The sequence below is a fragment of the Microtus pennsylvanicus genome, chromosome 1 (assembly GCF_037038515.1).
Source record: "Microtus pennsylvanicus isolate mMicPen1 chromosome 1, mMicPen1.hap1, whole genome shotgun sequence".
Taxonomy (NCBI): Eukaryota; Metazoa; Chordata; class Mammalia; order Rodentia; family Cricetidae; genus Microtus; species Microtus pennsylvanicus.
The window spans coordinates 131,898,814-131,921,637 of NC_134579.1; the positions used below are offsets into that span (position 1 = coordinate 131,898,814).

Consider the following 22,824-nt stretch of genomic DNA (forward strand, 5'->3'; position numbering starts at 1 on the left):
CCCAGCACCTACTTTCTTGTATTTTGAAGTTGAGGACTGAAGAGCTAGAGAGGCAGCTCATCAGCTCTGCTCTTACAGAGAATCCTAGTTTTGTTCCCAGAACCCAGAGCAAGCAGCTCATTGCTGCCTGTAACTCCAATTCTAGGGGAGCTGATGCCCTCCTCCGAACTCTGAGTACCTGCACTCACGTGCACGCGCACACACACACACACACACACACACAAAACACGCACACACGCACGCATGCACACACACAGACACATAATATAAAAATTATAATAAATCTGAACAAATAAACTAAGGATTAAAGCCAGCCGTGGTGATTCATACTTGGAATCACAGCACTTGGGAGCTGAGACAGGAGGATTTCTGTGCATGTGGGGCTAGCCTGGGCTCTAGTCTAAGCCTGTATTAAGGGTTGGGGTGTGGCACAGTGGTGTCTCATCCCCTCTGTCTCTCCTGTTTCCTTCTGCAGACTGAAGAATCTCCCGCTAAGGAGGCAGTAATGGAGTCCTGCCCTGGCCCGCCTCAGCCTGGAATTGCCTCCATGCTGAAGTCCCTTGATTTCCCAGCTCACACATTGTACAGAATGTATTTATATGTAAATCTTGCTGTAAAATAAGTTTTTAAACCTTGACATTTCACAGGCTGCCCTGAAAGGTTGCAGAAATTGATTCCTATTTTTAACTTCAGTCCCTGTTATGGGGCGAGAAGACTGAACAGTTTAATTAAAGTGGCTTTTTTTCTATGTGCTTCTTGATTTCTCTTGGGATTTTCTGGAGGTCCTAAAAAGGAGAGAAGCGTGAAGGCTTTTCCTCTGGTTTCGGTGTTAAAATGACTGAGTCCACTGAGGGCAGCTGGGTCTTGGAAGAGGAGGGGTGGAGGAGGAGCTCGCCAAGATGGCGTGGGCCCCTCCAGTGGGTGGTGCCTGGAGCCCAGTGGGCAGACGGAGCAGGCCTGGTCCTGCTGGGGAGGCGCGGGTGGTAGAATTTCCCTGAACCAGGCTCCAATTTCATCCCAGCACCTTGTATGTGTGTGTGGGGGGGGACCAAAGTTCAGAGGACTTTACACAATCAAACAGAACAACTTCAAAAGAAGCAAGAAAATCCATGCTTTGTTTAACCACATGAGAATTCTCTCTCTCTCTCTCTCTCTCTCTCTCTCTCTCTCTCTCTCTCTCTCTCTCTCTCTCTCTCTCTCTCTGCCTGTAGTTGTCATTGGAATTGTAATGAATCTTTCCCTTGTAAATACCCCAATGGTGTAACCCTGTCCCCAGAAGCTGTGTCCTGTTCCATGCAGGTCATTCTATCATAGCTTATGGACCATTTGCTAGTCACTACCAGACACAAAGTGGGTGTGTTGTGGGTTCCTACACAGGCGAAGGACAGAGATTGACCTGCGACTGGAAGCCAGGCTCCAGGAGGGCTCAAGGGTAAGGTCCCTGGTTTTGACCTTCAGTCTCCTTCCTCATGTGACCAGAGATCATTTTTTAGGGGTACTCTGCATTGGGAGGCATCTTCTATTCCTGCCCCTCGCCCCCACTTTCCTCCTGGCTTTCCCTCCCTTCTCTCTATCGAGATTGGGTCTTGCTATGTAGCCCAGGCTAGCCTGGAAAGGAGCAGTCCTGCCTGAGTCAGGAACGGGGCAGGTAAATGGCAGAACCCGATGCAGCATGTGAATCCGAAGGGCTCAGCGCGAGTGTGAGCACGTGGTGCCACCGTTCCCCGCTGTGCCTGTGATCGGCTCCAAGATGGCCTCACCACCAGCCCCCCGGAAAACCTCGGGGGACGCCAGGAAAGGTTCTGCAGATAACTGGAAGGGTTCAGCAGAAACTAGAAAGGGTTCTAGAGACAGGAAGAAATCTATTGAGTTGAAAAAAGACCCTGACGAGGCCCAGAAGGATTCTGGCAAGGCCAGGAGGAGTTCTCCACGGAGGGGATACACGGGGTCCAAGAAGTGGAGTTTTGGCGAGGACAGGAGGGGTTCAGTGGATAGCAAGAGGGTTTCAGTCGATAGGACGGTTTCGGTCGATAGCAGGAGGGGCTCTAACGAGAACAGGCGGGGTTCCGGTGAGGGCAGGATGGGTTCAAGCGAGGACAGGGACAGCTTGTCCATCCCTGCCAGTGTGCGACCCAGCAAGTTGCCATGGGCCACTCTGATGAGAGCCTTGGGTCGCTTCAAGCTGTCACTCCCGGATATCCGTCGGGACTATATGCTGTCCTCTCGCGACCCCCTGGCTGTGGACAAGGAACTTGGGCCACGTGTGAAGTACCACAAGGTGGTGAGGAGGTTCTGGGGCAACCACCAGCCTCTCGCCAAGGTCAGAACCACCCGCCAAGGTCAGAGGACCCAGATGACCTTCCCACCACTTGAGTGCCCCTGGGTCCACTCTGCACCCTCCCACTGCCAGCCTCTGTGGAGGGCAGAGGTGCAGCACCCCTGAGGGTGTACGTGAGGCTACCTATGCCATATGCCACTTGCTCCCTCTGGTAGTGAAACCTGGGGACTCCTGGAGGCTTCTGGTAGCCAGTGTCTCACCCTACATTCCCAGCCCTATGCACCCCTTCACATCCCAGAGGCCCCTGCAACTCTGGTGACTTCATCCATCCCCACCTTCCTGGAAGCAGAGAACAAAGCCTTTTGTCTCCTTCCCTCCATTTGTTTGTGCTCCATCAACTCAGCACCCCGAATCCCGGCACATGGGTACCCCATGATTCTTAGCTATGAGAGGAACAGGGTAAGGGGTGGGCTGTTTTCATCTTACTCCCCCTATCTTTGATTTTCATCTTTATTGTTATAATTTTTGAATCATACAGTCCCACTGAGCAAGGCATACATTGAAAAAAAATTCTTTTTTAAAAACATTTTCACATTGTATGTATAACTCACAGCTTTGGAACATTGTTATAAAAATTTATGTTATGTGTATGAGTGTTTACCTGTATATATGTGTGTGCCCCATGTGTGGCAGTGCCTGCAGACGCCAGAAAAGGGTGTTATAGACAATTATAGACTCTAGAATGGGAGTTATAGATAGTTATAGACAGTTGTGAGTTTTCATGTGGGTGCTGGGAATCGAACCTGGGTCCTCTGCAAGAGCAGCCAGTGCTGTTAACAATGAGCCATTTCTCCAGCCCCCACATGTTTAACTTACATGTGTGTCTGTATGAATGCATGCCATGTGCCTACATACCTGACAAGACCTGAAAGTCTAGTTGTGAACCACCTGATGCAGGTGCTGGGAACTGAATTTGGGTCCTCTGCACGAGCAAGAAGCACTCTTTGTTTTGGTTTTCTCAAGACGGTTTCTGTAGGTGGAGTTTTCCTGTCCCAGGAATGGCTTTCAAATTAACACACAGAAGCTTAATATTATGTATAAATGCTTGGCCAATAGCACAGGCTTAATACTGGCTAACTCTTACACTTAAATTAACTCATGTTTCTTATCTATGCTTTACCATGTGGCTCATAGCTTGTTACCTCATTTTCTATATGTCCTGCTCCCTCAGGCCAGCTGGCATCTCTTGATTCTGCCCTTCCTTCTCCCAGAGTCCTCTGTGTCTGACTGTCCCACCTATACTTCCTGTCTGACTACTAGCCTGTCAGCTTTTTATTAACCAATAAGAGTAATACATATTCACAGTGTACAGAAGGATTATTCCACAGCATTTCCTCCTTTTTGTCTAATTAAAAAAGTTTTTTTTAACATAGTAAAGCTATGTATATAACAGAACAGTTATTAAGTAAGAATTACAGTTACAAGTTATCTCAGTCAATAGAGCATGAGACTTAATCTCATGGTCATGGGTTCGAGCTCCACATTGGGCACCAGTGAAGTGATATTCTAATTATTCTAATTATTTTTTTAAATATTTATTTATTATGTATACAATATTCTATTGGCGTGTATGCCTGAAGGCCAGAAGTGGGCACCAGACCTCATTACAGATGGTTGTGGGCCACCATGTGGTTGCTGGGAATTGAACTCAGGACCTTTGGAAGAGCAGGCAATGCTCTTAACCTCTGAGCCATCTCTCCAGCCGTCTAATTATTTTTTATCAATAAAAATTTGAAAGTCAGGCCGGGCGGTGGTGGCGCACGCCTTTAATCCCAGCACTCGGGAGACAGAGGCAGGCGGATCTCTGGGAGTTCGAGGCCAGCCTGGTCTACAAGAGCTAGTTCCAGGACAGGCACCAAAGCTACAGAGAAACCCTGTCTCGAAAAACAAAAAAAAAACAACAAAATTTGAAAGTCAGATATTGGGGTAGGAGCCTGAAAGATCAGGAGCAGAGAAGCCACCAGCCTTCCCTACCTGCTCCGTTCCTTCCTCCAAACAGAGAGCCATATCCCCTTTCGGCCTGCCTTACTACTTCTAGGCTCAGTTTTTCGAAACTTCTGTGGTTAATTTTGGTCAGCTAGTGGCTAGCTCCACCCTTTGACTCCAAGGAACCTTTATTGTCAGAACACAATCAAAATACCACACAACAGGTCTCACTGTGCATCCCTGGCTGTCCTGGAACTCACGGTGTAGAGCAAGTTAACCTCCAAATCACAGAGATCTGCCTGCCTCTGCCTCTCTAGTGCTGAGTTTAAAGACCTATGCCACCGTGCCTGGCACAAGAAGCCCTCTTAACTGTTGAGATGTCTCTCTGGTCCCCATGTGTAACTTTCTAAAGAACTGTTCAACTGTTTTCTGAAGCGACTACCCATTTTTACATCCCTACCAGCAATGTGTGTGGCTCTAATTTGTCCACAAACTTGCCGACATTTATTAAGCAATCATAATGCACATGACATGCTATCACTCTAGGGCTCGTGTTTGCATTTCCTGGTTGACGACTGATGCTGACAGTCTCACCAATCACTGGGGTGTCTTTGGAGAAACATCTATTCAGGTCCTCAGCTCACTTGTTGGTCTATCTGCCTGCCATGCTCAAGACGCTGTGTTCAATCCTCAGCGTGTCATATGACAGGCACGTGGTACATGGCAGTAATCTCCGCATTCAGGAGGTCGAGGCAGGAAGGTCAGACGTTGAAGGTTGCGTGTGCAAGACGGTGCAGCAGGTAAAGGCTACCGAGCCTGTTGGCCTGAGTTCAATCCCCAGCCCCACATGATGGGAGGAGAGAATCAGGCCCGTCACTTGTGCTCTGAGGGCCGCATGTGTACCCTTGCACGGTGCTCCCTCACACATGCTAAATAAATGGAATAAATAGAAGAAGGGAATTCAAGGTTATCATTGACTGTGTAGCAAGTCCAGGGCTAGCTTGGGCTACATGAGACATCTCAATTCAAAAAGAAAGGAAGGAAGGAAGGAAACTGGGGCTATGGGGATGACTCAGTAGTTCAAGGGCTGGAGTCTGGAGCCCTAGAACACATGTGAACCCTGAGAGAAGGTGGTAGCCCAACTGCAATCTCGGTCTCAGCACACCTAGATCAAGCTGGCTAGCCACACTAACGCTTCCTGTAAGCTTTGTGTTTGGTGAGAGACCTTGCCTCAAAAAATAGGGTAGAAGGGGCTGGAGCGATGACTCAGAGGTTAAGAGAACTGACTGCTCTTCCAGATGTCCTGAGTTCAATTCCCAGCAACCACATGGTGGCTCACAACCATCTGTAATGAGATCTGGTGCCGTCTCCTGGCCTGCAAGCATACATACAGACAGAACACTATATAGATAATAAATAAATAAATATTAAAAAAAATAGGGTAGAAGATTTCCTGATTATCAGCTGGGGTCTCCACACGTACACATACACAGTGTACCTCCACACGGGTGAATTTGTATATACGCTAGTGCAACACACACACACACACACAAAGAAGAAAATAATACAATTAGAATTTGTTTGTTCTTAATCATCGAGTTCTGAGTCCTTTAGCATTTTAAACTCAGGCTCCATAGCAAATATTTAATTTCTTGATGGGATCCTTTGTAGCACAAGTGTTCTTAATTGAATTGAATTCATCTATCTTTCTGCGATAGGGTCTCCGGTCCTTTGGTTTCTGATGTAGAGTTTTAAGACTTGCCACCTCCCTGTTGTTGCTCCCCGTGCCGAGAACACAGGCACAGATGTGTTCCGTTGTGGTGATGTCATCTGTTTTTGTTGTTGTCCTTTGCACTCTTGGTGTCAGATCTAAGAGGCCACCCCTAAGGCAAGAGTGTGAGCATTTACACCCTGGCTCTCTTCCAAGAGCCTTGGAGTTTCAGTATGTGGCATTTAAGCCTTTGGTCCAGTTTGATCTTATTTCCGTGCGCGGTGTGAGGTATGTATCCGACCGGTTTTCTTATGTGTAAGTAACCAGTTTTCCCAGCCAAAAAAAAAAAAAAGTGCTTAAAAGGTTTATTCTCTCCTCTTTGTGTGTGCGTGTGCCATGAATGATAACATGTATGTGTTTGTGTGCGTGTGTGTGTGCGCGTGCGCGCGTGCGCGTATAGGCCAGAGATCAACCTCAAGTATCACTCCTCACACCTCATCCGCCTTGGATGTTTTTGTTGTTATTTATTTATTTACTTATTATTAGCGTGTAGAGGAGGGGTGTGCACATATGAATGACAAAGGACACTTTTGGGGGACTGGGTTCTCTCTTTCCACCCTCTGGGTACTGGTGATTGGGCTCAGGATGGGATCAGTTCTGCCCACTGAGCTGCTCAGCAGTCGCTACCTGGGTGTTTTCTGTTTGTTTTTTTGAGACAAGATTTCTAGCTGGACCTGGGGCTCACCAGCTCTCCAGTTAGGCTAGGCTGGGTGACCAACGAGTCCCAGGGCTTCCCTGTCTGCCATCCATGCGTCTTTGTCCTTTTCAAAGACTGTTTTGGTAGTTGAGATCGTTCTCCCCATTTATTTGTTTGTGTGTGTGTGTGTATGTATGTGTGTGTGTGTGTGTGTGTGTGTGGCGAGCTACGTGGCTTCTCTCTCTCCACCCTTCTTTCTCCCAGCATTCAGCTTAGCCTTCCCCGCCTACCTAAGTTCTGCCCTATCAGCAGGCCCAAAGCAGCTTCTTTATTCATTAGCCAATAAAAGCAGCACATAGACAGAAGGATCTCCCTCCCACACCAGGCTTCCACACATTTTTTTCCAGGTCACGTGTTTAGAAGCACTGTTGGGTTTTTTTTTTTTTTTTTTTTGCATATCTTCCTTGAGTCCTGCAACACTGCTGAACTGTCTGTATCCATCCTTGTGTTTAGATCCCGTATAAAATTCTGAGCGGGCACAACCACACCGTGAGCTCCTGCCACTTCTGTATGGATGACACAAGGCTCCTCAGTAGCTCCTATGACTGCTCGGTGAAGCTGTGGGTAGGTGGCCGGGTGACAGGCTTTCCCACCGCGAACATTTCTCATATGCTCAGGCGCCTCTCCGGAGAATTCTCCAGCATTGAGTCCCCTCACTAAGACCCCCAGGTTTTCCAAGGCTTAGGTGCAAGATAGAGGAGCCCACCCCAGTGTCAAGTCCTCAGAAAGAGCTTAATGCAGGGACAGGCAGCCCGTGGCTTCTGGACGCAGTAGGGGAGGGGGTGGAGACTGTAAGACTGACAGCCCCCAGCTTTGGGAAGGGGTCCTGGTTGTTCTGGGCTCTGCTTGGGAGTCACTGATTTATGTTTTATTTTTAGATGTATTTCTTGTATATGCGTGGCTATTTTGCCTATCACATGTGTGTAGTACCTACGGGGGCCAGAGGGGGCATTATATTTTCTCCTGGAACTGGAGTTGTGAGCCTCCATGTGGGTGCTGGGAATTGAACTTGGGTCCTCTGGAAGAGCAGCCAGTGCTTTTAACTGCTGAGCCATCTCTCCAGTCCCAAGTTGATTTCTTTTTTTGGAGGCAGGGTTTTGCTAATGTAACTCAGATTGGCTTTGAACTCATGGTCCTCCTGCCTCCCACACACAGGAATTACAGACCTGTGGAATCCCACCCTTGGGTGGACTGTTACTTCTCTGGGTCTCCTTTGCATCCAGAAAGCTCAGTTTCAGTATGCTGATCTTGTATCCTACGGTCATGCTCAACTGTTGTTGTCTACCCTGTTTTCATTTCATTTTTATTTGTGTGTATGTGTGTCTGTATGCGTGCATGCCAAGTGCAGGCAGGTGTTCTCGCTGGCCAGAGAAGGCCCTGGGCTTTCTGGAATCAGAGCTAGAGGTGTTTGACCTGCCCAGCATGGGTGTTGAGAATTGACCTTAGGTCCTCTGGAAGAACAGAAGGTGTTTTTAACCATGGAGCAATCTCTTCAGTGCCTTGGTATTTTAGGTCCTATATAAAATTCCTAGGGGGCTTAAGCCATTGTGAATTCCTGCTGCTTCCGTGATGTCCAGACCTTGTGTGCTCACAGAGGACAGATGGGGTTTCAGGTCTGGGACCTGCCCGAGAGGGATGGGTGAGGGAGGCAAGCGTGAGGTAATGAATGCCTGGCCGAGCAGCAGCAGGCCAAGGGATAAAGGTGATGTTCAGGCAGGGCTACAGAGGGGCAGCCTCTAGACTGCTTCTAGGACTTCCTGTTTGTGCCCGAGCTTGGCTGAAGGGGACTGTGGGGCTGGAGCTGTAGGGGAGGGTGCTCCCTTCTGGAGTTTGCTGTCTTCTGGTTTGAGTCGAGAAGAGGGCAGGGTGAAAGACTGTCAAGGCTGGTTCAACTTCTGGGTTGAGTAACTGGACAGATCCTACTAATGACCGCGGAGGGATATCTTGTCATCTGTGGTTGCTAAGGCCCAGGCTGATCGGATCAGGGTTTGGGACTATTCCACATTAGCTCACACCCTGTACTGGGGACCCTGGGTGGTTTCTAGGACCTCCTGAGATCTTCTGAACGGCCCCAGGCTCAAAGCACCAGCTGTGTGCCGGGACAGTGCCAGGGCTTGCCTCGCCCACCTCCGACCCCATGGCCCCCCACCCCCGCACCCACGGGCTCCTCACACCCTCTCTGCTGCAGACATCTTTGTCCTCAGAGCCCAGGGTGTCACCATTTGGAAGACTGCAGCTTTCTCCGGGTCCCTTAAAGCCTTTCCCGGCCCTCAGCAGCCAGCAGGGGTTCCCAAGGCCAGGGACAGGGGACTGTCACTGTGTACATTTCCTGTTCCCCTCATCTGTTGACCCAGCAGAGGGATTCGTGGGGCTTCTGCACGTTTGGGCTGAAAGGTTCTTGTCTCTCCATCCGTGCGTAACTGCTTGACTTTTGTTTTTTGTTACACACACACACACACACACACACACACACACACACACACGTACTGTACATTTAAAGAACCGAGACCACCCAGAAATACTGACGATGATATAATAAATTTTGACTCCATCAATTTGTCACCACCACCCCCTCCCGGTTTTCCTGAGAGTTAATCATCTTTCCTCCCTCCCTCATTCAAAACCTGCCTAGTGTCGTGGGGGCTATAGCTCAGAGGTAGAGAATTTGTCTAACATGCACAAGGCCCCATCACGAAGAGAAAACAAGATTTAAAACTTCCTAGAAAATTAACCAGAACCTGATCAGTATTTGCCCTTCAAACTATCTCACTTTGGAAGCTTGGCTTTTCCGACAGCCTAGTGGAAAGAGAGCCTGTTGGAGCCCCGTCCGTGGCTGCTGTTCCGGCTTTTGACCACGTGGGGGCACTATTGAATACTTAATCAGCTCAACCTCATGAGGCCTTGAAGCTTAGAATTCCTTGGGTTTTTGTTTTCCCCTAGAGAAACACACCAGTCAGGGAGACTAGATCCCAAGTGGTTAGTACTAACTCTTCTTCCCGAACCCAGGACACCAGCCTAAATGCCCTGCTCCGCTGAGTTCCATTTGGGGAACTCAGGGCGGCCCTTATCTTTCACTGAGTTTGGAAAAGGACCTATCAGGATTGCCTGAATGCAACCGTGCACCCTGTGGCACGGCGTGGTGGGGCTGGGTGTGTGCAGAGGGCCATTCATAGCAGTCCTGGGGCCACCTGGTTTGTAAAAGTCACCGATAAGCCAGCTTGTGAAAACTACCTTCCCGGAATTGGGGCGCTAATTATGCAATGTCCGTGGGACTGGTCTCCCTTCCCCCATGCTCTCAAGTTCTGGGCTCTGGCACACACCTTTTTGGTAGACACCATTTCACAGGCGTTGCTGCAGGCTATTGCTGGAGAGGCCGGTCCCCAAGCTTGCCCGTGAGAAGACTGGTCCGGCATCCTCTGGACTTTGGCCCTGGAACCTTATTTTTTGCTGCTCTTCACTGTCACTGTTAGTGCAAGGGACTTTAGGGTTTTATTTGTGTGAACGTATGCGCGCCATGTGCATGCCTGGGCCTGCAGAGGCCAGAAGAGGGAGTCAAAGCCCTGGAACTGGAGTTACAGATAACAGTGGGGCTGGGAACTGACCTGGGTCCTCTGGGCAGGAGTGCTTGAAACCACTGAGCCATCTCTCCAGGCCTACATAAATCTTTACTTTAAAAAAGTTACATTGTGTGTGTGTGTGTGTGTGTGTGTGTGTGTGTACACAAGTGTGAGTGTGTGTATGTGTGTGTGTGTGTGTGTACACAAGTGTGAGTGTGTGTATGTGTGTGTGTGTGTGTACACAAGTGTGAGTGTGTGTATGTGTGTGTGTGTGTGTGTACACAAGTGTGAGTGTGTGTGTGTGTGTGTACACAAGTGTGAGTGTGTCAAGCATGTGTATGTTAAGTTGAACCACAAATTTCTGGAGTGGGTGCTCTCCTTTCACCACGTGGGTCCCATGGACTGAACAGGTCCTCAGGCTTGGTGGCAAGTGCCTTTACCCTCCGAGCCATCTCACGGGCTCGTATACTTACATGTCTTTAATCACAAATCTGGTTATTATTTCCTTAGGAGGGACCTTCGGAGTAGAATTACTGGGTCAAAGGGCATGGAATTATATGTAAAATTCTTGAGGGTACTGACAGTGTAGAGCCTCTTTGGCCAGTACAAAATGAGAAAATGATCACAAATCAACTCTCAGCATGGCCAGGGTCCATCAGTGCCTGTGGAACTGTGTGTGTGTGTGGGGGGGAGGGTATTTATTAAGGATACTGTGGGTGATGGGGTGTCGCTCACACTTGGGATGTGGGAAAGCTCCAGAGTTTGGCTACAGGCTAGCTAGGAACTCCGGCTGAGCCAAGTTCGTGACTTTCACACCTGAGCCTTGACCCTGTCTCTCCTCTCTCCCCCGACTCACTGGAGGACTCTGAGGATGGAACGGTGATGTGGGACTTTCAGCCACGCCCCAAAGCTCCTGTTCTAGAATGCAGTATCACGGCTGACAACAGAAGGTGACATCCGGTCTCTTTTACACTGGTAGGGAAAAGTGAGAGTCAGCGGGCAGGCCAAGGTACCTGCAGAGCAGTGACAGGTTTCTGTTTGTTTGTTTAAGCAAATACACCAACCACATTTCCAGGTGTGGGCCTCAGTGTTTCCGTGGTCTCTGAACAACAAGTGGGTAGAACAAGGTAGCAATGTTATAGAATACTTACTGTAGTTAAGTACCCAGGCTTCCTTTTCTTTCCTTCCTTTTTCTCCTTACGCTCCTCCCCCTTCTTCCCCTATCCCCCTCGTCCTCTTCTTTTCCCTTCTCCTCACTCTCCCTCTCCTCCTCAACCCCTTCTTCTGCTTCTTTGAGACAGGGTCTCCTCACTCTACAGAACAGCCAAGCCTGAAACTCACTATGTAACCCAGCCTGCCTCAAACTTGGAGCCGTCCTCCTGCCTCAGCCCCTCCAGGTGCTGGGATGACAGGCATGGCCCATGAAACTTTGCTTGAATTTCCCTCACAAAAGGGTCTTTTCTATGGTCACACGAAGCCCGTGGCGGCTACACCAGAGCTCCTTGGTTTAGCCTGGGCCCTTGTCTTAGTCAGAATCACTATTGCTGTGATGAGACACTATGACCAAAAAGCAAGTTGGGAAGGGGAGGGTTTGTTGGGTTTACACATTGCAACCTGTCATTGAAGGAGGTCGGGACAGGAACTCAAACAGGTCAGGAACCCGAGGCAGGAGCTGATGTAGAGGCTATGGCGGGGCGGAGTGGGGGGGGGGGGAGCTGCTTACTGGCTTGCTCCTCATGGCTTGTTCAGCCTGCTTTCTTACAGCACCCAGGGATGGAACCATCTACAATGGGCTGGGCCCTACAACCCAAACTTATCAAGGTGTTTTCTCAGTTGAGATTCCTCCTTTCAGATTACTCTAGCTTGTGACAAGTTGATATAAAATTAGCCTTGTGGTTTTTTTGGCTTGGATTTATTTATTTTTACTTTATGTGTGTGCATGTTTTGCCTGCATGTATTTAAGTGCAGGTGGATGCCCACGCTGCCGTCTGGGACAGCTCAGGGCTTGGGAGGCAGTGCACACACTTCGGGCTGGGTTTATTTTAGTTAATCCTTAAATCCATTCACACAGGTAGGAGATGGGCCTTTAACAGACGTGACTGTAAAGGGATTCACTGGGCTGGAGGGATGGCTTGGAACCTGCCAGGTGCCTCTCCTAACCTGCTGGAACTCCAGCTCCAAGGGTCCCTGACTCCTCTGGCTTCTGCAGCCACCTGAACTCACGTGCACACGCCTGTACACAGACACACACCTATACGCAATTCTTTAGACAATGCATCTTAAGGTTAGTGTGGCACATTCAGGCTTCATGGGGATCTTTTTCTTTTCCTGAGACAGGGTTTCTCTGTGTAGTCTTGGCTGTCCTGGAACTTGCTCTGTAGACCAGGCTAGCCTCAAACTCACAGAGTCCACCTGCCTCTACCCCCTGAGTGCTGGGATTAAAGGCATGTGCTACCACCAGCCAGTTGGAGTTTTTTTTGTTTTGTTTTTAGATTTATTTATAATGTATAGTGTTCTGCCTGCATGTACGCCTGCACACCAGAAGAGGGCACCAGACCTTTGGTTGTGAGCCACCATGTGGTTGCTGGGAATTGAACTCAGAACCTCTGGAAGAGCAAACAGTGTTCTTAACCTCTGAGCTATCTCTTTAGCCCCCTGGAGACTTTTATAAGAGGAAAATCTTGGCCATATGCCACAGATTAGACAAAGGTATGCATACTAGTCAGAATTTTTGTCGCTGGGACAAATCCTGAGACAAAAAACCTTGGGAAAGAAAGGTTTGTTCAAGCCCATGATTTTTCAGGGGACACCACCATTTGACCAGAGGTAGAGCGTGATGTCACAGCAGGAGGACCCAGGGTGGCAAAGGCCCTCACTTCACAGCAGGCCAGAAGTGGACACACAGAACTAAGCCAGGGACAAGATCTGCCCTTCCAAAACATGACCCCAGTGGTCACTTCCTGTAAACCTGTCCCACACCCTAGTTCTCACCACCTCCCAATAATGCCCCCAAAATATAAATCCATCTGTGAATTAACCCTGAGTAAAGACGGACCCCCGGCTGCACCACCAGCTGGCCACCAGGCCTTCCACTCTTGGAAGGCAGCTCCTCCCATCCAAAACCCAACGGGACATTTACATGCATGTCTCTGACTGTGTGAGAGAATTTCAGAACATAGCAAGCTGTCTGGGATAGCATCTTCCTGTACAAAGACATACGTGAGTAGAGGGGGATCTGTGCGATCCTTACGAGCTAGAAAGATGACCTTAAAGGAAAATAGCAAATGACAGGAGAAATTTTGTACCTATCCATATATTTTTTTTTGTTTTAAAGGTTTGAGGGTATGTGTGTGTGTTGCCCGCGGTGTGTCGTGTGTGGTGCCTGTGGAGGTCAGAAGCGAATGTTGGATCTCCAGTCAGATGCTGTGGGCCACCATGGAGGTGCTGGGAATTGAACCCAGGCCCTCTGGAAGAGCAGCCAGTGCTCTTACCAACTGAGCCATCTCTCCAGCCCCTAAAATGTTCTTTTTATAACCCTAAATATAGAAGACTATCGTGGAGTGTCTGGAAGGTAAGGAAGATAATGGTGCCAGACTGTCTTTGGTGCTATTAGGTACCATTTTTCAGGGGGGATGCTCAAGTCCCCAGTGTAGTTTGCAAAGAAAGATCAATCTTGTTCCTAAATCATAAAAGGGGGAAAGAGCCCTCATAGGAACCACAGGCTCCAGTGATGCTCTTGTTAAGGTGTAATGTGTGTTTGATTTTTCCAGGATCGTTGCATCATCGTATGATAAAAGCGTGAGGGTTTGGGACGTCGAGACGGGTCAGCTTCTGGTACGTATGCCCTGTCTCAGTGAGGGTGCCACAGTACCAGATCATGACTTGGCTTTGGGGGCTGTGGGCTAGACCTAGGATCGGGAACAATGACAGAAGCCCCAGCTTCCGGGAGGACATGTTCTTATCTGCAGGGTTAGAGGATGCATTGACAGAAGGGTGGGTATTGGGCAAGAACGGCCTCCACCCCAGGCAAGTCAAGGGCTGCTCTCAGAATCGCAGGAAGACACCAAGAATGGGTTGGCCATAGCACCCCAAGTTCCCCTGTGAGTCATTTGGAGCAGGAAGTGGGGCTGAGGCCACAGAGCAAAGGCTAGGCAGCTGATGTGCCAAAGCTTTAGACTTTTTTCCAGTCTCTTCTCTCTGTGTCACAGATGGGGCCACTAACCACCTCTCCCCACAGGCCTCTCTCCCGTTCTCCACAGCCCTGGACTGTCTCAGCCCTGCTCAGGGGTCTTCTGGCCCTCCTATCCCACACCTCACTTCCCCTGCTTCTCTCTCAGTCAGTCTTCATCACCTCCCTCTCTCTCTCCAATATTTTTTAAAAGACAACCTTTCTAGCCAGGCACTGGTAGTGCACACCTTTAATCCCAGCACTCAGGAGTCAGAGGCAGGTGAACCTCTGTGAGTTCAAGACCAGCCTGGTCTACAGAGTGAGACCTTCTCTCTAAAACAGACACACAGGTTTCTACATTGGTGCAGTGGTGGTGTACACCTATAATCCCAGCACTGGCAAGACAGAAGCAGGAAGAGCCCATCTTCAAGACTAGCCTGGGCTGCATAGAAAAACTGAGTAATAGTGTATTGGAGGAAGGCCGCCCAGAACCAAAATAACCACACAGAAACTCTATTAATTAACACTGCTTGGCCCATTAGCTCTAGCTTTTTATTGGCTAGCTCTTAATTTAACCCATTTCTATTAATCTATGTATTAATAAGCTGTGGCTTACTGGCTAAAGTTCTGGTGACTGTCTCCGGCAGGGCTACATGGCTTCTCTCTGATTCTGCCCTTCTTTCTCCCAGCATTCAGTTTAGTCTTCCCTGCCTACCTAAGTTCTGCCCTATCAACAGGCCCAGAGCAGCTTCTTCATTAGTCAATGGTATTCACAGCATACCGAGGGGGATCCCACATCACTAAAGGACTGGAGAAATGGTACTTATGACTCTTTCAGAGGACCCAGATTTGGTTCTTAGCACCCACCTGGTGGCTCACAGCCTCCTGTAGCTCCAGTTCCAGGGGATGTGGCTCCCTCTTCTGAACTTCATGGGTACTGCACACACGTGGTGCATATGCATACATGCAGGCAAACCACTCAAACACAAAAAATAAATAAATCTTAAGAGTGAGAAGGAGGAACAAAACCCTGAATATTCAACTTTTCCCCATTGTGAAAATTTAAGTATTATTCATGGACTAAACATCTTGGTGTGTCTTTTTCTGTACACATTTGCGCTTTTGTTTGTTTTTGACTTGCTATGCACCCCAGGCTAGCCTAGAACTCTTGATCTTTCTGCCTCAGCCTTCAAGGGCTGGGATTCCAGCATGACCACCATGGCTGACTTCTGTCACCCTTTCTGATTAATGCACAGGACTTAGTATAGATGGGGTAGGCCCTGCCTCTCTGTCCCCTACAATAAGGACTATGTGTGTGTGCCTGTGCACACGCCATGGCATATAGATGGAGGTCACAGGACAGCTTGTCAAAGTTGGTTCTCTCCTGCCACCATGTGGGTTCTGAGAATCCGACTCAGGTTTCCAGGCTTGTCAGCCTTTCCCTCCTGAGCCACTGCTCTTGCCTGGCTGACACAACTACTGCTAAGCAAAGTAAGCATGTATTTATTATTATTGTTGTTGTTATTTTAAATCTCTGTGTGTGTTTTTGTGTGTGTGTGTGCACACGCGCACGCGCTCATGTGTGATCACATGCATGCCAAGCTGCACTTGTGCAGTCAGAGGAAAACACTGGGTGTTGGTCCTTATGTTCCACCATTCTTGACACAAGGTTGGTTTCTCTCTCTCTTTGTCTCTGTCTCTCTCTTCCTCTCTCTCTCTCTCTCTCTCTCTCTCTCTCTCTCTCTCTCTCTCTCTCTCAATACACCAGGATAGCTTCTCTTAAGCCTCTGGGATTCCTGTCTCTGCCCCAATCTCCCTGTTGAAGAGCTGGGATTACAGAGGCTTGCTACCTCTTCTGATTTTTACTTGCATTCTGGGGAATCCAGACTCTGGTCCTCACATTTTCCTGGAATATGCCTTACCTCCTGAGCCATCTCCCTAGCTCTGCCTAGATAGATACGCACATATGTATGGATATGATTGATTGATTACATGTGTAGGCATGTGTACTTGAGTGTATATACGTGCACCCCATGAGTACAGGTACCTCTAACAGCCAGAAGAGGGCGGTATATCCCCTGGAGCTGAAGTTACAGGAAATTGTAATCTGCTTGGTATGGATGCTGAAACTGAACCCAGTCCCCTGTAAAAGTAGCAGGCGTGCATAACCACTGAGCTATCTCCCCAGCCCTGCATATGTATGTGTGTGTGTGTGTATATAATATATATGTGTATATATATATATATACATATATATATATAAAATCTCTTCAGGTATATATGGCTAGATTTCATTGCTAATGTAAGCAGTATAGAAATACAAACCTTAATTTAATCTTTCCAGACAGCTGTACCAACTCACAGCCTAGGCATTCAAGAAGGGGGTACTCTCTCCCATCCCACAGGCCAGGTGTCATAAACTTCAAAGAATTAGCCGATGTGGTCGGTTAAAAAAACAAACAAAGTTTTATGTATTATTCCTGACTTTGAGCATTTTTTCCAAGTGTCTATTTTTTTCTGCTGCGATTTTCCCGCTGCCGTCTTTGGCTAGCATTTCTATTTCAAGCACCTTTCTTTTTAAAAAGTCCTTTTATTTATTTTTATTGCACAAATCACCCATGACCCTGGCCAGCATTTGGGATGACTTAGTGAGCGAAGGCTCCTTGACAAATGGCTGCAAAACTTGGTTGTCTTAAACAGCCAACTTTTCTTTTTTCCAGTCTCACACAGTTTCTGGAAATCTAGAAGCAGCTTACCCGGGTGGTTCTGGCTTCAGTCCCTTCCTAAGTCCCAGTGATGGTGTCATCTGGGGCTACAGTTGCACTAAGGCCCCATTGGGGCAGAAGGATCCCCTTCCAAGATGGCTCATCCCACAGCTGTTGGCAAGAATCCTCTGCTCATATCCTTGTGGGTCCCCAGGGCCACGTGGAGCTGTGTGTGTGTCTTTAGGACATGACAGTTAACGCTCATGGAGCGTGTGATCCAAGAAAGAACAAAGAACAAGCCACAAGTATCCTTGACCTCTCTCCTTCTTTCCCCATCCTGCTCTCTCTTTCCTTCTGAGATTCAGGTTGGCCTTGAACTCAGAATCCTCCTGTCTCAGTCTGCCATATCCTGGGATTACAGGCATACTGCACCATGCCCAACTTCTTTTTATTTTCTTTTTCTTTTTTCTTTTTGGATGCTGGGAATATAATCCAGAGCCCCAAGATGCTAAACACACAACATACCATACCACGGAACTGCCCCACAGCTCTCCTGCACCCTAATCTCTCTCTCTCTGTCTCTCTTGTCTCTCTCTGTCTCTGTCTCTCTCTTGTCTCTCTGTCTCTGTCTGTCTGTCTGTCTCTGTCTCTGTCTGTCTCTCTCTGTCTCTTTCTCTCTCTGTGTCTCTCTCTGTCTCTGTCTCTCTCTCTCTTCCCTCCCCTTCCACTTTCTTCCCCCTCTCCTTTCCTCCCTTCCTGTCTCTTTGAGATAGGATCTCACTTGTAGCCCAGCTTGACTTTGAAGTTGCCATCCTCCCGCTTCAGCCTCCCCAAACTGAGATTACAGATGTGCTCCAACACACCCAGCGTCACCGATTTCTTTCTTAATGTAGTGCCACGTGGTCCCTTCTGCCATATTCTGTTCAGCAGAAGTGAGCTCTGGGTCTGGCCCCATTTAATAAGGGCACAGTTGGGTTCAGTCCATTGAAAGAACTCTGAGAGCACCCTTTGAAGCTGGAGATGGCTGAGCAGCTGCGCTGTCCTCTTTGGGCTTTGCCTCATTCCAGTGGAGAGTCAGGCATGACACCTTCGTAGTGTGCTGTAAATTCTCTCCTGACGGAAAGTACGTGCTCTCAGCCTTGGATGTGGATCGCGGCATCTGCTTGATGGATCCAGAAAACATCACCACCGTGATCCAGATCAAAGGTGAGGTGGTCGGGTTCCCTACACACAGCAGCAAGGATCTTCGGCGGGTTCATACACAGAGACTGCCAGGGCTGAGGGCCACGCTATGAGCCACGCATGCACATAAAAAATTGCACCCTGTGGAGGCAGGAGGGTGAGGAGTTTGAGATGATCTCTTAAAACGCACACCTACATCTTTAAGATATAAAAACAACTGTCACCACGCAACATTTTCCTGGGTGACACCATGCTATTGTGATGTAGGATGTAACTATGGGGGGGAAGCATGCAGAATTTCTCTATGTTGTTTCTTATATTTATATGGTAACTTTGCAGTTGTCTCAAAATGAAAATTAAGAAAACCTTTCATTGTTAAAAAAAAAAACAGGGCTGGAGAGATGGCTTAGTGGTTGGGAGTGCTGCCTGCTCTTTCAGGGGTCCTGAGTTCAATTCCCGGCAACCACATGGTGGCTCACAACCATTTGTAATGAGGCCTGGTGTCCTCTTCTGGCCTGCAGACATACACACAGACAGAATATTGTATACATAATAAATAAATAAATAAATATTTAAAACAAAACAAAACCAAAACTCAATAAGTAAAAGGTGGCAGAACCTGTTTTGTATTCTTCTTGGTAGTATTTATTGCTATTTAGTATGTATGTGTTGAGGGGATGGAATCAGGGTTTGGCACATCCCAAGCAAGTGCTCTACCACTGAGCCACACCCCAGCCCCTCACTGGGGATTCTAGGTAGGAGCTATTCCACTGAGTCACACCCCTAGCCCCTCACTGGGTGATTCTAGGCAGGGGCTCTACCACTGAGTCACACCCCAGCCCCTCACTGGGGGATTCTAGGCAGGGGCTCTACCACTGAGTCACACCCCAGCCCAGAGGTATTATTAATAGTGCATTGCTAGGTGACCTTTTTGACTTGTGCATATGTATCTCCCATACATCTTTGATTTTTATCGTATTACCTTTTAGCATTTCGCACTTTCCTATTAATGGATCTCTTCCTAGCCTCCCCTGCCTTCACACTCCCAAGTCCTAGTTACATACCCACCTTCTTTACACTCCACCCCATCTCCAGAAATAGCACCGTGGATGACTTAGAGGTTCCTTCCAGCCAGGAACTACCACACACTCCTCTCGTGGCCCTTGGCATGCAGCAGGTCACAACAAGGGGTTTCTCTCCCATTGAACTGGGAGCTGTGTGGTTGCATGTAGCCGGTCAGCTGGGCTGAAAGCCCGGCACACAGTAGGCCAGCAGGAAATGCTCGCGCAGGTGGACAGTCCCTTATGAAAACTGGGATTGTTCCTATAGCATCCCCGGGTGGAAGGGTTCCCCGGGTCTTTCCCTTGAGGTCATATGTCACTTTGCTTATGTGTAGATCATCACAAAAGGTCCATCACAGCATGCTGCTTTGACCATGACAGCCAGAAGGTGGCCTCTGTCTCCATGGACAGGTGCATCAAGATCTGGGATATCACATCCCAAGCCACGCTGTTTACCATACCCAAGTGAGAAGGGTTCTGGTGGGTGTGGGGGGTGGTGTTGGTGTGGGCAGCAGTATTCTGCAGCAGGAATGTGGGAGAGATGTCTCTCTGCCTTCCTGGATTCCACATACAAGCCAGTGTCCCAATAGAGGCATCTTCAGGGTGATCCCAAGATGGGGGAGAGGGGTCCCAGGAGACCAGAGAGAAGCCATCACTGTAGCTTAGGGGCTGAGCCAGGCAGGGTCTCAGATGCATTTGTTCCTGTGTGAACTCTTACTAGGAAACATACCCAGGGTCTCCATGAAAATACGCAGCTCAGGGCCAGGAGTGGTGATGCACGTCTCTAATGGCAGTGCCGAGGGTGCAGAGGCAGGCAGATTTCTGCTGAGTTTGAGAGTTTAGCCTGGTCTACATCCCGACAGCCAGAGCTACACAGTGAAAACACTGTCTCCAAACAACCACACAGTGGAGTTCAGCCGGGCACAGTGGCACTACCTCTGATTCCATCACTAGAGATGGGGAGGTGGAGGACTGAAAATTCAAGATCGGTCTAGACTCCACAGTGAGACTCGACTCTAAACTGGAAAGACCCGGATCCGGGTGACCCTTGCTGGTGGCCACTGTCTAGCGGGGGAGCCCTCTGTAGCGGGTTCTGGTGTCCAGATCGCAGACCATGTACACACCTGTCAACCTGCCTGCCCTGCTCAGCTCCTCCTTCCTGGGTTAGCGACTGTGAGCATGGACCTGGGTTTCCTCGCCTTTTGAAATGAGCAGAAGTACGGCAGAGGAAGAACGGTCCTCAGCGTGTGCCATGTCGCATGGATGTTTAGGGGGACACTGAGGCAGGAGGCTGTGCTCCCCTCTTCCACTGCTCCTTAGAGCCACTCTGTGCTGACACCAAAGGCATGGGATAACAAAGGCTGCCCGGGAGAACAGGCTGTGGGTGGAAGCTCTGATCCATTTTGCTCAGTTGCGCTAATGAACCCAACAGAGGCAGCAGGTAGTTTAAAGCCAGGTTAAATGCAGGCCTGGAAGTGAAGCTTTTAGCAGGCAAAAGGAGAGGTGAGTGAGGGTCTCAGAATCTCAGCGCTGGGGTTTGCTTTCCGGGATGAGGCTTCTGGAGTCATGCAAGAGACTATGCTTAATTTCACGTGTTGCTGTTGACGTAGCTAAATTCCTAGCAACTTTTGACAAGAGTATGTGGCTTTTTATTTTTTTATTTTTTGGTTTTTCGAGACAGGGTTTCTCTGTGGTTTTGGAGCCTGTCCTGGAACTAGCTCTGTAGACCAGGCTGGTCTCGAACTCACAGAGATCCGCCTGCCTCTGCCTCCCGAGTGCTGGGATTAAAGGCGTGCGCCACCACCGCCCGGCTGGCTTTTTATTTTTTAAAATAAATGTATAAATGTATGAGAATGTGAGACAGAACACAGCACGTTTGGAAGGTACAAGGGAAGAAGCTGCACGGTGAAGAATGTCTCTGCTCTTGTAGGCGTTCAGTTTCCTTCCCCAGCAGTTACTACCCCACCCCCTCCTTACCTATCTGTCACACTATACCACCCATCCATTTAGGGGTCAGTGAAATGGTTCAGCTGCTGGAGGGGCTTGCTGCCAACACCAATGATTTGCGTTCGATCCCTAGGACCCACAAGTAGAAGGAGAAGACCGAGTCCTGTAAGTTGAGCTCTGATCAGCAACACTCATTGGGTTACACATGCACACCCTCATACACACATACACACACACACACACACACACACACACACACACACACACACACAATAATAAATGTAACAAAAAACAAAAATTAACCAAGCAGTTTGGGGGAGATGGCGTTTTCATTATTTATGACGAAATGCATGCAACATAAATTTTGACCATTCTTTTGGTGCACAGTGCAGTGGATGAATTACATTTCACAGTGTTTTGCAACCTTCAATATCTATTTCCAAAATGTTTCGCCACACCAAAGGGAAACCGTATCCGTTAAGCAATGACTTCCCGCTCCCTGAAGCCCCTGGGAGCCTTTATTCCACTTTCTGCCTCTATAAATTTGCCTAGTTCAGATATTTATATAAATGAAATCATATTTGTCCTCAAGTAACTGACTCCTTTCACTTAAGGTCTTCAAGGTTCATCCCTTCATTTCTTGCTAACTGCATATTACTCCATTATATATATGAATATGCATACATACACATACATATTGATATTAATATATACCATTTGTTTATTGGTTTGTTGATGGTTTCTTGCTTTATATATAAATATATAAAAATATATCATAACTCCATATCTGCCTCCCCCCTTCTGTATCCTCCATTAAAAGAAAATCCCCCCCAAATTAATTGAAAACAAAACAGAACAAACAAACCACCTCACTCCTTTATCCTTCCCATCACTGGACACCTCTTCATTGGTCCTGGTGGCACTGGGAGCTGTGGTGTGTCACACAGTATAGCCTTTTGTCCAATCAGCCTCATCAGCTCTGGGTCCTCACAGAAATGCCTCTCAGATATCTTGCTATGGGTATTAGTTTTTTATGCATCTGTTTTGAGTCCCTGTTTTCAGCTCTGCTGGAAGAGAGCTAACAGTGGGAATGGTGGGTCAAATGGCAGTACTATGCTATGTTTAGCTCTTTTAATCTTTTTAAAATTTTATTTACTATTTTATGTGAATGGATGTTTGATTTGCACTTCTCTCTGTGCACCCCAAGTGTGTGGTGCCTATGGAGGCCATAAGAGGGCGTTGGACCCTCTGGAATTGGAGTTACAGACAGTTATGAGCAGCCATCAACCGTCACTAGAAAATTCAAGGCAAGGGAAATCTAGATTTGCGTGTCATTTCTTTCGTGTCTAGCTTCTTGTCTAATGTTCTAAGTTCTCTGTGTTCATTAGTCATTTCTACTTAGAAAACAACTTTTGAGGGGCTGGAGAGATGACCCAGGTTTAGAGCACTGGCTGCTTGCTCTTCCAGGGGAC

The 22,824-nt window shown here is 48.3% G+C and overlaps 2 protein-coding genes across 3 annotated transcripts in view; both read left to right on the forward strand.

Annotated features, from left to right (window-relative positions):
- Gpatch1 (G-patch domain containing 1) overlaps positions 1-748 on the forward strand; it is a 42,545-nt gene extending 41,797 nt beyond the window's left edge. For both annotated transcript variants that reach the window (XM_075984453.1, XM_075984447.1), the window contains exon 20: positions 476-748. In XM_075984453.1, the coding sequence (XP_075840568.1) occupies positions 476-506 (31 nt within the window). In that variant the 3' untranslated portion in view covers positions 507-748. The remainder of the gene's footprint in view (positions 1-475) is intronic.
- Positions 749-899: 151 nt separating this feature from the next.
- The window catches only part of Wdr88 (WD repeat domain 88), a 36,839-nt gene continuing 14,914 nt past the window's right edge, over positions 900-22,824 (forward strand). Inside the window, exons 1-7 of the mRNA XM_075977025.1 lie at positions 900-904; positions 1,687-2,320; positions 7,186-7,296; positions 11,151-11,239; positions 14,060-14,123; positions 18,230-18,368; positions 19,741-19,870. Of these exons, the coding sequence (XP_075833140.1) occupies positions 900-904; positions 1,687-2,320; positions 7,186-7,296; positions 11,151-11,239; positions 14,060-14,123; positions 18,230-18,368; positions 19,741-19,870 (1,172 nt within the window). The remainder of the gene's footprint in view (positions 905-1,686; positions 2,321-7,185; positions 7,297-11,150; positions 11,240-14,059; positions 14,124-18,229; positions 18,369-19,740; positions 19,871-22,824) is intronic.